We start from the raw sequence: 15,763 nt of genomic DNA on the forward strand, positions 1-15,763 counted from the left end.
ACGCAGACGTCACTATAGACGAATGCAGTCCCACAACTATTAGGACAGATTCATTTGGATGTGGCCTCAGCGCTCGTCTGACGCCCGAACTGTTATAAAAGATTTACGAGTCTTTATCGGCACATACGCAGTTGGCACGCTACATTCTGACCAGGGTCCTGCGTATAGCTCTCGAGCTTACAAGGAGGCCATGGCCAATCTGGGCGTTGCATTGCGGTATTCGAGTCCATTCCATCCGGAGGGAAATTCTGTAGTGGAAAGAAAAAAATGGGTCATAAAGCAATCTATAATAGCTAGGGTATTAGGCTCGGGTGACGGGTGGGTCAAACATCTAATAAGTGTCCAACGTAGTTTAAATAATCTGCCAAGAAATTCTCTGGGTGTAATCACTCCATATGAAATCCTTTTTGGTACTAGAATGCTTGTCCAGGATCTCGATCATCACACTTCAGTGGTAGAACAAAAACCCTTGGATATCAAAGACCGTTTGGCTGTTTTGCAGGACTTAAATGAAACAAGAAGAAGTCTAAGCAACACATTGCAGAAGCCAACGACCACTGAAGAAGAACCACCCACCCCAGCAAGGCCTGTCTGGATTCCAAAGATTAGGGATCTAGTCAGAGAAAAGATCGCGGATAAGAAGGAATTTGGGCCTTCTTACAGAAAACCAGTACCTGTGCTAGCAATCCACGGATCAAGAACAGTGTTACTGCCGCCTCTTGCTTGAAGAAAGGAGAACAGGTTCATATCCATCGACCTGGTAAAACCACATCATGTGTCCGATAATAAGTAGTAGACCAAGTTGAGTCCAAAGATGTAGCAGAAGACCAAATCTCGCTACTATCCAAGAGGTTCAGATTAAGAGATTCATCACCTTTGAAGAATCTGCAGTAAGAAAAGAAGGACTAAGCAATAAAGCAATGGAACTTGTGCCTCTTGAGACCCAAATACCAGTTCGTCAAGACACTCCTGTCTACAATGATATAGCATCTGACTATACTAATATGACAAGGGATCAAGTAGCTCCAGCGGTTTCAAGTAATCCTGATGCAATACCTACGATTGACAGAACTGCCTCTGGCTATTTCATAAACTTTGATACATTTTCTGAGGATCCCAGGAAGCCCGAAACGACGCCAGCAAATAAAACCTTTAAAGATAAAATAACAGAACTTTTTCAGCAACTTGAAAAAACGTATCTGGTTTTACCATGGGTTGAACTTTAGAATGTGCTAGGCGTACTTTTTCTCCTACTTTGGATAATTCTTGTATTAAATTTGGGAATGCTGATCAATGGAAAATATCGTAAAATGGACACAGCAAGTAAGAACATCAACTTGCTCCTGAAGCCACACAAACACAAACAGTTAACATCACAGCTGTTCCTATACCTGGTGGAATAGCATGGGACAGAACTGATTATGACATTTATGGTCCGGCAGAGCTGTTGAAGATTCCACATCAATTTAAGGTTTCCTTGAGTGACTTTGTTTCACCTAGCACGTTTTCTGATGATTGGGACTTTGAGACTGTTAATAATATGATGTCAGAATTAGAAATGTCTGCAAAATTTACAAAACATGAATACTTAGAAGGTTAATCAGATTATGAACAAATGTACGGTTATAATCACTATGGTCATCATTTTTTGCATAAATCTACAAATCCTAGAAATGTTTATACTTATAATCAATGGGAACATTGTCCTACGCCACCAAAGGGTAGCTCAAAAACATTCTATGAAAAATGTCCACACTTCTCAGGTGTCAATACCACAAATCCAGAAACGTTTTACTTTAAAAATGTCAATAAGACAGGAATGAAAAGTATGTTGACTAATACTAAGCAAATTTATTCTGCAGCCTTTTTTGCCCAATTGTCCTCATTAGGTTTTGATTTTTGGAGTGACAACATTGAAACAAAAACTGTCTGGTGCTCAAAAGACTGGCAAGTGCAGGGAATAGAAGCTTTATTTAGAGCCTGCATTATCTCTGAACAAATAATGTTTTTGAATGACACTGTTCAACAGACATCCTGCCTTGGCCTGGCCAAGATAAAAGATTTAAACAAACCGTCCATACCTACACCTACACCTACACCTGATAATAAAAACATTTCAGAGGGAGGGGTCGACGCAAAATCACTTTTGCTTAAAAACAGAACTAATCCTGATTGGACATAATGGTTAATCTGGCCCACAGACACAAACAACTGTCAAGATAGATTCCTGAATAAGACACACAGGTTTACAATAACTAGGCCAGATCCAAGATATATCCAGAGACAACATCCAGGGATAGTAACAACATACAGTGTAGGAAAACTGTGCCTGGAGTGGCTACAAAAATCTACACTTACAGAGGTTAAACAACACTTATCTTTACTTAAAGATGGCGTTGATTTAAGTGACTTCCTACAAGGTCCTGCAAAGTGACGTCATAAACGTTTCATATACGCAGGTATATATGCCATTTATAATGAAGCTTGGAAGGCGACAAGCAGAGACTGCAGAACGAATACGAGAAATTGATCGTATTAATTTAGAGAAAGCTCTCTCTGTAGTTGACAATGGGTTAACGACTGTCATCCAGAATTTATTCTTTGGACAGCCTTGTATCTTCTGCCATAAACATATTGGAACAGGATTTGCTCATGCTACAGCATGGACAGTCACAATTATGTTCTATAATGCTTTTAGGATGGACGTTACAAAATCTTCGTTCTGGATACGTGCCATGGCGTCTAATCAACACCACGTCATGGTTTTCTGTATTTAACCTTACAGATAAACAAATTACTCTGGCACAAAGAGGAGCAGACTATACGGTGCTGAGCATTGAGAAACTGGACAGATTACCATTAACTGTTTCGGAAAAACCTGCAACAGAATGCTTAATACATGGGACAATCATTCTGCCTGACACGATTTTCCACTTTCAATATTGTTTGAAACATATACCAGCTGGCGTGTATGAAAGGTTGGGTAAGGAATACATAAAGTCAACCCGGGAATTACCATACACACACAGATGTTGGAGTGGGGGAAAAGAAGTATTTCTTAGTGGTACAAACTGCAAAAACGCACTAAGCGGTACACTTCTATGTCAGGGTATTAATTTACATGGAGCCTGTGACGGTTCTTCGTCCAACTTATCCTGCCACCTGCAAGGTTCTCTGGCAGCAATGATAGATCCAATTTTTAGACAGGTTTCCAATGGGAGCCACATAATGTTGAATGATCACAGCTGTTGTGGAATGATGCCAGGAATAGCCTATCTCGTAACTGTGTCAGCCAGTGTCACTTGTTGTATGCAAGTATTGTTTCCTAAAGCTAAGACAGACGGGGAGTCGCCGGTATGGCCTTCACTTAACATCCCTTCTTTTCATATTGATACTTTAAGCAGAATGAAAGCCATTCTTTTACAAAAAACTATGCCACTGACCTCGTCCAAAGAGACGTATGAACTACAAGTTGCAAGGTCCTCTGCAGAGATACATGCCCTTTTATCCACAAACTGCCCAATACATTTCGCAGGAATGTTAGGTCGTATCTTAAACATGTCTGATACCAGTGGTATTGTACATGTATTTAAGACTTTTTTTCGGGACTGTTAGCACCCTTTGAAGCAGTCCTAGGAATTTTTCCAAACTTCGTGCACTCTGTGTTCGGCGGCCTGCCTCTCATTTTGGGACTTGTAGCAGAAATACTATTCTTGTTCCTTCTGCTCAGATATGGCAAGTCCGGTCACCAGCTACGCCCAGATTACCATAGAGAACACTCTCTTGGCAATGAAGTGTTGTGAGCGCATGATACAGATCTTGGGTTTGGCTCGTTTGAGAGATCTGAATACCACGTGGTTCCTATCATTCAGACCAATCTGGCAAGATTGCATCTTACCTCTTCTACGATGCCTGCTATATGGAGAAGAATGCGTGCTAGACATCTGTCCAACACTCCCATCAGCACTGCCAACGGATGTTGATACTTTGCTTGGTTCTCATACATTGTGTTGTCCCCAGAGGCTAACAATCCTGATGACAGCATTCATTGAGGTCTCACAGACCCAATCTGCTGACGGTGAGATACGTGGATCGACAAGCACACAGGTACCATCTCCATCTCCATTGAACATTGCTAACGCGGCTGACGCGGACGGCGACGCTTCACATTTTTGTGCAATCGATTTACTTAATGAAGTAGTCCAACTTTCACCTACTGTGGCAGACTATTTCTTTGCCAGCTTAGAAGATTAGATGTTTGTTTTCTCCTAACAACGAAAATGACTTTTGAAGTAATGCACACAGATTTCTACGGGACTCTGTATTCGACCTTCGCTTATAAATACAAAACTTCCAACTTCAGAACTCTAATTTTTGCGAATAGACTTTCCAAAATTGAATTTTTTGGGGGGGGGGGGGGGCACTAAGTAATCTGCTTAAAGTAGAACTATTCTTGGAGAACAAAAACTCTTTGAAACACTTCCAAGTGACAATATTTGACCTTGTCCACAACCTAAACAATATATATATATATTCGATCATGGAATGGTCTCAAACTTTCTTCTGTATTTAAGAGCCATTTCATAAATGTTATTTTAGGACTCATTCTGATAGCATTTCCAATGTCATATATGCTTTGAATGAAAACCTTACTATAAAATGTGTACTGCACAAATGCTAATTTTCATGTACAACCATTTCGAATGCATTTTGTGTGTTTTGGGAGTGATTTTTTTTTTTTACACATCATGCTTTAGATATGTTTAAAAATGCTAAGAATTCAGCAATATCGAACATAATAAAGTGGAGTGGGTGTTGTGTAGCATTTTAGAATGCAAGCGTAATTTACGGATTCATACCCTTATATAGGTACAATTCACATTGCCCTTATATAGGCATAGAAATCATAACCATATTTAGACATAACCCATGCAGTCCAAATACAGGCATGGTTACTTCCACTCGTTCCAAAAAGCCACAACGATTTCTTGGAAAACTCGGCTTCAGCAGTCAAGGACATCCCCTTGCTTGAATATTGATTTATCCTAGAAATCATGGAGTTTTTAAAGAACTACCATTCCCTTGGGGTTCTTTGGCAACGGTATTATGTCCGACTTTACGTCAAACTAGGCACCTTCAAGGTATAAATATGCCTTCACTTGCCCTAGGAAACACACAGTGGTTCGGAGCAGCCCGACTAACTACTTGCACGATGCAGCTCGCTACAGAAAGTGCCGAAGGAAGCCGACCCTCCAGCTAGCGCACTAGCAGAGAGGCTGTCCTTTCTCTCGCTGAGAATCCAGCTCCAGTTTTTCCAAGCTTCCCTCGTGGGAAATCGAGTCCGAGACAGAGAGATACCAGACCGCCTTCATTCTAAAACCAAGGTACATAGCGGATTAAGACCCTTAGAGAACTCTTGGTTAGATTCTTGGCAAAACAAACTGAACCTATTCTACACCATACCTACTCCTTCCATCGTACTAGACTCCGGTTAGGTACATTGGGGTAGGCGTATTTTAGAAGCACCAGTTGAGTACTTTTAGCTTTGTTATTTATGTATGTATTTTATGGCTTAGAAACCATACCATGCTTTTACAGTATTATTTTATAATATTGTTCTTGCTGTACGGATTATACTTTTCAACCTGCATAACGATTGTAGCAGTTCACTTTACTCGCATGAGAAAGAAGACTGTTCAATAAATCCTTTTATTGAAAAGGCCAGTCTCTATTTTCGCTGCAACTCTGATGAAACAAAGCATGCACGATTGACTGAGTAAAATATCTATCTATTGTTTCCATGACTCTGAAGATAAGTTTTATCTTGGGGAAACAGAGTAGTCATGTTTATGCGGTTGTCAGAAACTAATCTCTTCTTGTTTATTCGAAAAAGTTTCTAGTGACCTCTGAGCTAGCTGGCACTCACAATTAAGTCTAATATATTCGATAGAGACCTAGTCGACATAAGTCCTACGTCAAATCTATAAGATATGTTATTTCAATGAGCAGAGGCTATTGGGAATATAGGAACTACACTACATAGGAGGTGGGGGGACAACCTGATGGAAGGAGACTCAGCAATACCTGGCCATATCAGGGCAGCGAGCAGCACACCGCATTCACGCGCTGCCACTTCAGTAAGCTTGCAGGATTTTGGGCAAAGGGACTCAACGCCCCCCACACACAAAATACATACTTTTTATTGCAGGAGGGGCAGCTCAGGCAGGGCAGTAGGCTTTGAGCTTTGGCTACAGGCAGCTGACAGTCAGCACTAAAGGCCGCCATCTATCTTCTCTTCTCCCATAGTCCAGATCTGGGTCAGTCGATATTTCCATCCAATGGTGTAAGGAACATGTGGTAATTCGGGGGGGGGGGTGTCAAAAGGCAGCTTTAACACGTAGATAGATATGGGTGATCTGAGGTCCATCACCTCACCTGATCACTAAGTCTTCCTGAAAATCTTGCACTATAAAGTCAAATATATTTTTCTGACTAGATTTATTATACAACGTACCTTTTCAATGTTATTGTGTTGATTCGTTTACAGGGTGATTTTGCTTTCATTCACCCATCTTGGATAGAGAAATATTTTAGTGACATACTCCCAGAGTGATCTTCAAATGTGCATTCAGTGCACTCTCCCTTTTACCCCTTTTCTTGACCAAATGGATAAAGAAATTCAGCTTGGATAGCGTGATATTGCTTTATGGCCACTTGGAAAGTAAATCAGATGGCAGCAGTGTTGTGTCTCTAGGTCACTCCCAAACGTACTATCAATTTTCAACCTCATCCATAGGTGGCCAGGCTTCAGCAGAGAACATAAGAAACCAAGTGTCATACTCTGCAGTCACATTAGCATCTGAAACACCAACACACCCTTTAGAGAACCTTACTTACCAGTTAAAAACATAAAGGAAGCCTTTCAAAATGTTCTTGCATCCCTCGAACTCTCCTCACGGGTGACTGGCTCGACGCATTCCAGAGCCAACACAATGGATAACATTGCCTCCATATTCCCCAGCTACATAGACCCAAAGCACTTGGCTCCCCTTCCACCCCACTGTGCCATATTCACACACACTATCATAAGCCACCCAATAAATCCAACCAAACCATACACAAAGAACCACAAAGTTACTTTGGAACATCCCAATTGACAAAAGGTAACAACCAGCACATTAAGACACTGACAAATTGTGACAGATCCCCCATCGCACAGCAGATCAGCACCCTCTCCACCCAAAAACAACTTAAAGCAAACAGTTTTCTGTTCCTTCCAGAAACTCTCCAAAGGAGATCCACAGACTTTAAAAGCATTGGTGTACGACCCTACAAACACATGATGCTGACCACAATACTCTGAAATCAGTCCACATCAAAAACACACTCATCGAAGTTGAAGCCGTTTCCTGCGTGGAGACATTCACTGAAGAACAATGAAAATAAAGGACTGGTGAAAGCAGTCTGTCAGAGCAAAATCCCTTCCCCATCAGCATCCATGTCACATGCAGGACGAAAATCAAGAAACTTCAATTAATACTTATTAAAATAAACTTCTCCCATCTTGGAATTACACCAGCAATAATCTCAATCACGCCCTGAGACCACCAAACACCGCCCCCGCAATACAATACATACTGTAATGACACTCATTTCAACCACCCAATCACACACCACCTATTCCCGGGCAACATTTCCAAGACACTAATAACACCACAGCAGTGGGTATGGCAGGTCAGACAGTGCACAGCTGTAGATGCATGCTGTTACTATTTGTGATATAGCAACGTACTCTGCAGATCAGGAGTGATGCACAACGACGGAGCATAGATCCATCCAGGACATTACCTCACAGTGGTCACTGTAGTAGAGGATTAAGATGCACTGGCAGGTATGTTTTCACTACTAGAATAGTAATGGATGCTGAAGATTAAGTCTGAAGAGTAGCGGATGAATTGTATATGGGTCCTAGTAAAGAAATTGATAGGTGGGCAGGGGTAGTTTGAGCAGCACCACTGAAGCATTCTGTGTGACCCAGTACTGAAATATTGCACTATGGTGTAGGTCAACATTTGGGCGCATTGTACATCCAAATGGTCTGAAAGCAGCAGAAGACCCGTCAGGGTTCCTTATTCCTTTATTAATGTTATGGTTGAAGGAATAAGAAAGGGGACATGGAGGGTATGGCTGTGTTGCTTTTTGATTGGCCCTAACTGGGTCACATGGTACCTGAGAGGAGTTAATCAACCTCATGTAGTAAGTAGTATTACAAGAAATGTGTCGAGGAGGTAACGAAATGCTACATAAAATAGTCTACATGTGGCAATTTGTTGGTTTTACGCGTAGTATAAATATTAACGTACTAAACTACAACTCCTCAGAGTTCTGGCCAGTTAGGGTTTGGCCAAGTGAGACTAGGTGCTGCACTTTTCTCAATCCACAGAGAGGTGGAGGTAGAGCAGTGTCTGATGTGAAAAGCTACTGACCAAAAACACTGACCAAAAACACAGCAACAGGAAAAATTATGCAGCGTACCTTTAAAAAACACAAATGTAGACTTTTTGTGTAAGTACTTAATGATCATGAAGGGTAGAAGGTAAAATTTAATAATGCAACCCTTTCATTTAATACTGTGTTTATGATACAGCACTCCCGACCAAAGTCTTACGATTTCACAGCACTATTACATTACTTTGACTTAACTTTATTGTACTTTCGTTTCTGTTTCTCAAAAGTAAAAGTTTGAACCAACCCACTTAGATTCTAAACTCTTTGCAACAAGTGACGTAGCAGATGTATCGACCTTACAGATGAACAAAGGAAGGGCAACCTTCAACCATCCTTTCTTTCACACTTTCTTTCAGGGTGTAGTGGGCAGAGGGGAACACCAAGTTCCCGAAGCATTACAGGGCTATGTTGGCACAGTCCATCTCAAAGGGCAATGCCTGGAAGAAGAGTTATCTACCAGTTACGAGCCAAAACCAAGCCAGCAGGCTTCCCTTTACATGTGATCTATTGCCGTGGACAGAAGGGAGGGCAAGCTATGCAGAAGGCACTCTCCTGCTGTAGTCTCTGCTTTACCGGTGGCCCTAGAAAAAGACTTCTTTTTGTGTCCTCCTTAATTCAGAGGAGCAAAGACATGAACCTGGCAACTAAAGTGGTGGTAATGTGAAGAGAAATTCCTTTCATTAGCAAGTTAAAATATCATAGATTGATAGGATCACAGTTCATTCTACCTCTTTCTTTTTAAGTCTAGACAATACAATGGCAGCCTGCCGTTTTAACTGTATTCACTAAATGCAATATGCATCCCAACAAGGTGCCACAAGCCACAGAGTTAATGGAAACCGCCTACCTTGTAGAGGAATCCAGGGGGCATGTCAGTCCTGTCTGCAGATGCACTGCTCTCCACAGTACCGTTCACCGTGGCGGGGAAAGTCTCAACAACAACAGCAGGCAGGGTGCTCTGAGGCTGGAGCAGGAAAAGGGAAAAAAAGGCTTTAAGAAAATAGCACTTGAAGTCAAGTCTTTTTTTCTTCACTTCCCCTCAAAACACCAAAAGCCCTCAAATCTCTTTCTTAAACTGGAGTTTGTCAATCACTTAGGGAGTGGACAGGTGAAAATAAATCTATGTTTTACCAAACAGCTGCTACACACCTCAACTGTACTACACTGAAAGGATGATAGGCTGACCGTGCTCAGCTGGCATATGAACGTGTCACTTTCAGCTCACAGGAGGAAGCAGAAGGCAGCACAGTGACCTTTTGTCAAATCCTCCATTGACTGCTTACGCCTCACGCACCCTTTTGAATACTGTTTTATCTACTCCGTCTGCTAGAGTCCTTCGCTGCACCTTTTCTAGATAAGTTTGCTCTTCCTCCATTACCCAACTGTGTGACTAAAAGCCCAGAGCTATGTATACCCATCCCATAATTTACGTTCTTAGCCCCTGAATTTCCTCTGTATTCTTTCTTGTAAGCTTCATTTGAAAGATCTTTCCAAACACGACCTCTAGTGCTCCGCCCAGTGATATAAATGTGTCCCTTGTGACAGAGAAGACTCCCTGCTGTACTCAGAGATTCAGAGAAGCTCGCCACAGAGCTAAGACGTCCTCCATACCCCTAACTGGAGAGTGAAGGATGACCAACCAAGCACCTATTCTTTGAAGTGCACGAGATGCTCCTGGTGCAAGGGATCCTCCTGGGGCAGGGAATCTAGCAAGCATGCACACCTGCACCAATAACCCTCTTTGCAAATGTTGTTGGGACCCTACCAAAACTTGGCATCCGCAGTACCTCTAGCTTCCGTCTAACTTGGAACAGGCTTTCTGGATCAGGTCTGGGAAGAAGTGCTCCTAAGCCATGCTTGCAAGGCAGTGATGCCTTTCAAGAATCCTGGCGCTTTACACACGTTAAGAAACCTTTTTAGCTAGTTTTTCTCCTGGTTTAAGACTGTTTGTCTGAATAATTATGATTCAGTACAGTTATTTTAATTCACGTTCTGTGTGTGTGCACAACAATCATTTTTAAACTCTTACCGTGTTGGGCGCAGCTTTTTCTCCCCGGTCCCCCACAGCTTGTGCTGTTTGTGTGGAGGGAGGTTTAAAGTGTGACTCACTGTGAGTGAATACTCCTCACTTTCTGGGGCACATTAGAGGAGGCCATTTTGGCTAAGGTGACGGTCTAGTCTTCGCACTAGGACCGATCTCAGACTCCTATCTGAAGCACAGATGGGGCCGACGCGCAGAGGATGCGCTCAGCGGGCGCGCCAAAGGCAAGACCGTCTGCGCCCGTCTGCACCACGACCGGTCCTAGGACCAGACATGCTGCCTCTCCAGGCCCGAAACAATCTCTCCCTAGGGACCTTATATTATCTTTAGATAACGTTCCAAATAAATGCAATCAGGTCCTAAATGTGGCCACCTGGGAGGGGCCGATTAGCTGTAACTAATGTAAAAGATCTTTCAATTTTACTCAAGCACGTACACCGCTGGAAAAGGGTCCCTTCAGAGGTCTACGTGGGGGGCTTATAAATGCAAGATCAATGTGCAAACATGCACTGCATATCTTTGATCTTATAGTCGAGGGAAAACTAGACTGTCTATTTATAACTGAGACATGGTTAAAAACCTGGTGTAACCCAGATATTGTGAACACCCTCCTCCCCGGTTATTTAATTCAAAGGGCAGACAGATTAAAACAACTCGGAGGTGGCCTCGCAATAATTTATCGTGATACCCTGAAATGCACAATAGATCAGATTCCTGAGCTAAAAGGAGCTGAAAGTATCGGTTTTCGCATTCAGGTTCATGATTCCTTCACCTTTGAGGGCATTAGTCTACAGACCTCCAGGACAGCACAATGAGTTCCTAGAAAGCATTGGGGAGGTGGTCAGTAACCTGGCTCTCAGGTTCTCCAATTTTACGCTACTAGGCGATATAAATCTTCAACTTGATTCCCTCACAGATCCGGGGGCAACCTGCTTTAAGGATATAATTAATGTTCTTGGCCTAAAACAACTCACTTTTGACACCACACACAGTGCAGGCCATATTTTGGACTGCATCTGTTCCAATCTGGAATCTCTCAAAGTTAAGCCCCCACTCACGCAAATATGGTCTGACCATAAATTCATCCCCTTTGAACTTTTGATTAAGGATAGTTTCACAGGCAAAGATAAAACTACAATTTCCCAGCAGGATAAACCCTGCTGGAAATCAATCATAGGCCTCCCTGATCTTATTCCCAAAGCCCTCGAAAGCAGACCCAATATGACGGGAAACTCTATTACTGACAACCAGCTTTTCAGGCACTGGATGCTTGGATTAAATGATCAGTCGGGTCCCACAGTTTCTAGTCATAGGCCACTTAAAAAGAAACTGTCTGCACCTTGGTTTTCACATCTTTTAAAAGAAAAACAAGGTGAAGTAAGGGCACTAGAACGTAGATGGCGCCAAAATTACGAAAGCAATAATCTTAGCATCTACAAAGCCCCACGGAGAAAATATCATGCCCTGATCAAGACCGCTAAAATAAACTACTACACGGAAGCCATAAAAAACACTAATAATAAACAGAAAGAGATTTTCAAGATTGTAAATTTATTTACGAATCCTAAAAGTCTGCTACAAGAGATCCCCCCCGCCCAGAGTCTTTGCAACAACATAGCAGACTTTTTTGAAGAAAAAGATTTTCCCCCTCTGATGCCATCGATCTCAGATGAGGGCTATCACTGCAGGCACAAATATAGCTTGTATGAAAACTTTCCTGCCCATCAACCTGGAGGAAAGTCGCCTGGCTATAGTGTATATTAAATCAGGCTCTCCTTTTGACCCTGCCCCCCCCCCATTCTATTACAGGCCCTCATTGATATTTTCAACCCCATCATTAACAATATAATAAACTCTTCACTTTGCACAGCAAAGATTCCCATAGAATGGAAACGTGCGGCGGTAAAACCACTCCAGAAGAAGCAATTGGCAGATCCCATAACCCTTTCCAACTTACGGCCTATTTCGCTCATACCCACCCTGTGCAAGCTTACTGAAAAATATGTGAACAGGCAACCCATCTACTTTTTTTTTTTTTTTTAGAGGATACCAATGTTTGGCACCCCAATCAATCGGGTTTTAGAGCCCAACACTCCACAGAATCCGCCCTCCTGTTCACCGCGGAAACCCTTCGTACAGTTATGGATCAGGGCAAGAAGGCAGTTCTGGTACTATTAGACCTGTCCGCGGCCTTTGATACGGTCTCACATGCCATTCTCATAGACCGTCTACCAATATCTGGCAAAGCGGGGAATGTACTGGAGTGGTTCAAGAACTTTCTGCAAAACAGACGCCAAGTGATCACTCTAGGGCAGTTCAGCTCAGAAGAAAAAGCGCTCACATCAGGGGTCCCTCAGGGATCCACCCTGAGCCAGACTCTTTTTAATGTGTATATGGCCCTCTTGATTAAATTAATATCTTCCTTCAAGATTAATACAATCTCTTATACGGACGATACGCAGCTTATTCTGGTCCTGGACAATGATTCGACGGATGCAGAATAAAATCTCAAAAACTGCCTCTCAGACCTGTTACCACTCTCAGCCAGACAAACGGTGGCGGTTGCCCTTATAACATCTTGGCTGGACTACTGTAACAGCCTCTATGCGGGAACCAACAAAGCAGTCATGCATAAGTTGCAGATGGTCCAGCATGCAGCCGCCCGGCTGGTGCCGAGGTGGCCCAGGAAATCCTCTGCCACAGCAGCATTGGATGTCCTTCACTGGCTGCCAATTCACAAACGTGTTCTGTTTAAGATCCTAATCATCACTTTTAGGGCCTTTCACTCACGGGGTCCTAAATATCTTCAAAAGAGTTTCAAACGTTATTTCCCGTCCAGCAACTTAAGGTCTTCTAATGCAAATTTGCTGACCATTCCTATCTTTAGACTGATCTCAAAGGGAGGGAATTGTCTGGCAGTCATGGGATCTAAGGCTTGGAATCAACTTTCCCCCCCCCCCCATCTCCGCCAAATTGCCTCCGAATCAGTTTTTAGGAAAACACTTAAGACCTGGATTTACAGTGCTCCCAATACATTGTGTAAAGCCTTGATCCGAATGCTCTGTCCCTCTTATAAGAGCAGTTAACCAGAACTTCCATCATCCCTGGTGTCTCCGTTCTAGCACCAAGATGCTCCTTGGAGTGATAGCTGCGCGATATAAAAGCCTATTTACATTACATTACATGCAGCACCAACTTGACTAGAGTTCTAGCTAGCTCCCCAGCATAGAGGAACACGGACAAATACTAATTTGATTCCAAAATATAAATGGTCAAACGCAGAAAATTAAATTTATAGATTTCTTTTAATGGCAAAAAACGAATCTGAATTTTGAAATATAAATTTTAGGATTATAGTTCAATATTTTGTTTCAGAATCCAAAAATTAAAAATTGAGATTTGAAACTGGAATTTGAACTGACTAAATGTTAACATCTAAATCGTCCAGATGTAGGTTTTTGAATAATGATACTAGTCATGAATGAACACAGGACTGCCACTTGAGTTATAGCATAGAGGGACAGGAAGAAATACGAATTTTATTCCGAAATATAAATCCTCAAATGCAGAATATTTTAATTTTGGATTCCTTAATGGCAAAAAATGAATCTGAATATTGGTATTTTAACATTCAAATTGTGGGATTATAGTTAAATATTTTTCTTTCAAGATCCTAAAATTACGAATTGAGATTTGAAACTGGAAGTTCAAATTACTAACTGTACTCAAACTTTATGATACTAGATTAGCTCACTTGTCAAATGTATTCTAAATAGAAACACACCATTTGTCATGCATTACGGAGTACATGAAATAAGACAACACAAAATAGGTTTTGATTCAAATGGGTAGAGAGACACCGAAATGTAGTATAGTGCACAGTCTGAAAAATGGCCAAAAGAAATTGAAAACCATCCCAAAAATTAAAGGGACTAAAACCGGGGGGGCACATTTTTCATCACTTTTGGGCACACGCAGTAAGTACTATGGGAATCAAAACAAGGACATTACAATGAAAATTAAAGAAAAAACAAATTAACTCAACTCCCTCATCTGCACATTTAGAGATACCTGTGCTTCTTTTCATGATTAAGGAATCAATTGGGATAGATTTGGGAAGAGCGCCTCTTGCATTTGGTGGTGTGCATTTAACAAAGCTATCACACGGTCATCTGGTAAAACAAATCTGCATGTGCAGTGCAGAGCTATGGCTACCATTGAAGAGTCTTTAATGCTCTTACTGTAGCAGGTTCTGGAGCAGTGGTGTCAGCGTTCAGCTGCACTACATCAGAGGTGCTGGATTCTGCAGTTTCCGCTCCAGTTGCTTCTGTACTCGCAGGCACTCCCTCCACTGGCTGCAACAAAGACACACACTGGTAAATGTCATCATTTTAAGACAATACAGCAGAAAATGAAGATGGCGAGTACATGCAGTGCGACCAAGAAGGCAAAGATGGCATTCGAAGCATAAGAGAAAGACCACTGGAAATGAAAAAACGTGAAGTTATAGTTTGTGCGATCTTGATCCCTTAAATGCATTGTCTAATTAAGGTACATTATTTCCTAATGTTGTCTAATCGACACACTCAGTAGACCTGACACTGATCTAGAAGACATTCCCCCAACGATAGAAGAAATCCTTCATATCCTCCAGATACGGTGACTGAAAGCACCAAAGGTTTTTCAACTTCACATCGCCTAACCTTTCGGACTCCTCAGGGAAGGTGGAACGGAGTGGTTTTTAGGGGTGAATTAACTCAGATCTATGAAGAACACTTTTTGGAGGAAGAGGAAGATTCTCAGAGCAGGGCATCACAATGAATTCCAAAGGACAGTTTGTGTGTCTGGAGGGTGAAGTTGAATCAAAGGAGACACACCTGCCAACTGACTGAGCTGAGAGATGTGCAACTCTCACACTGATGCACGTTGGTACCTATATTCCACTTTAACCATCAATTTAAACCAGTCCAGGTTGTAAATATGTGAATTTTCAAAACCCAGCCTTAACCACAGAAGACTTGAACACATGCCTCATGGTCGACAGCAACGCCACAGCAGCCCTGCTCGCAGACAGCCAAAAGCAGGTCCAGTGAAACCACAAGTGAATGTGATGTGACGTCCTTTTAACTCCACTATATTGATTTTGGCCAGTGGCCAAAATGCATTAGAAAAAAAGTATGGGAACTGTAATGCTGCGCGCAATGGGGCGGGGTG

The 15,763-nt window shown here is 42.1% G+C and overlaps 1 protein-coding gene across 12 annotated transcripts in view; it reads right to left on the reverse strand.

Annotated features, from left to right (window-relative positions):
• The window catches only part of BIN1 (bridging integrator 1), a 617,822-nt gene that overhangs the window by 65,642 nt on the left and 536,417 nt on the right, over positions 1 to 15,763 (reverse strand). For all 12 annotated transcript variants that reach the window (XM_078682096.1, XM_078682097.1, XM_078682098.1 and 9 more), the window contains 2 exons: positions 14,791 to 14,904; positions 9,356 to 9,472 (listed from right to left, as the gene is read on the reverse strand). In XM_078682096.1, the coding sequence (XP_078538222.1) occupies positions 9,356 to 9,472; positions 14,791 to 14,904 (231 nt within the window). The remainder of the gene's footprint in view (positions 1 to 9,355; positions 9,473 to 14,790; positions 14,905 to 15,763) is intronic.

Source organism: Lissotriton helveticus, chromosome 3_1 (assembly GCF_964261635.1).
Source record: "Lissotriton helveticus chromosome 3_1, aLisHel1.1, whole genome shotgun sequence".
NCBI lineage: Eukaryota > Metazoa > Chordata > Amphibia > Caudata > Salamandridae > Lissotriton > Lissotriton helveticus.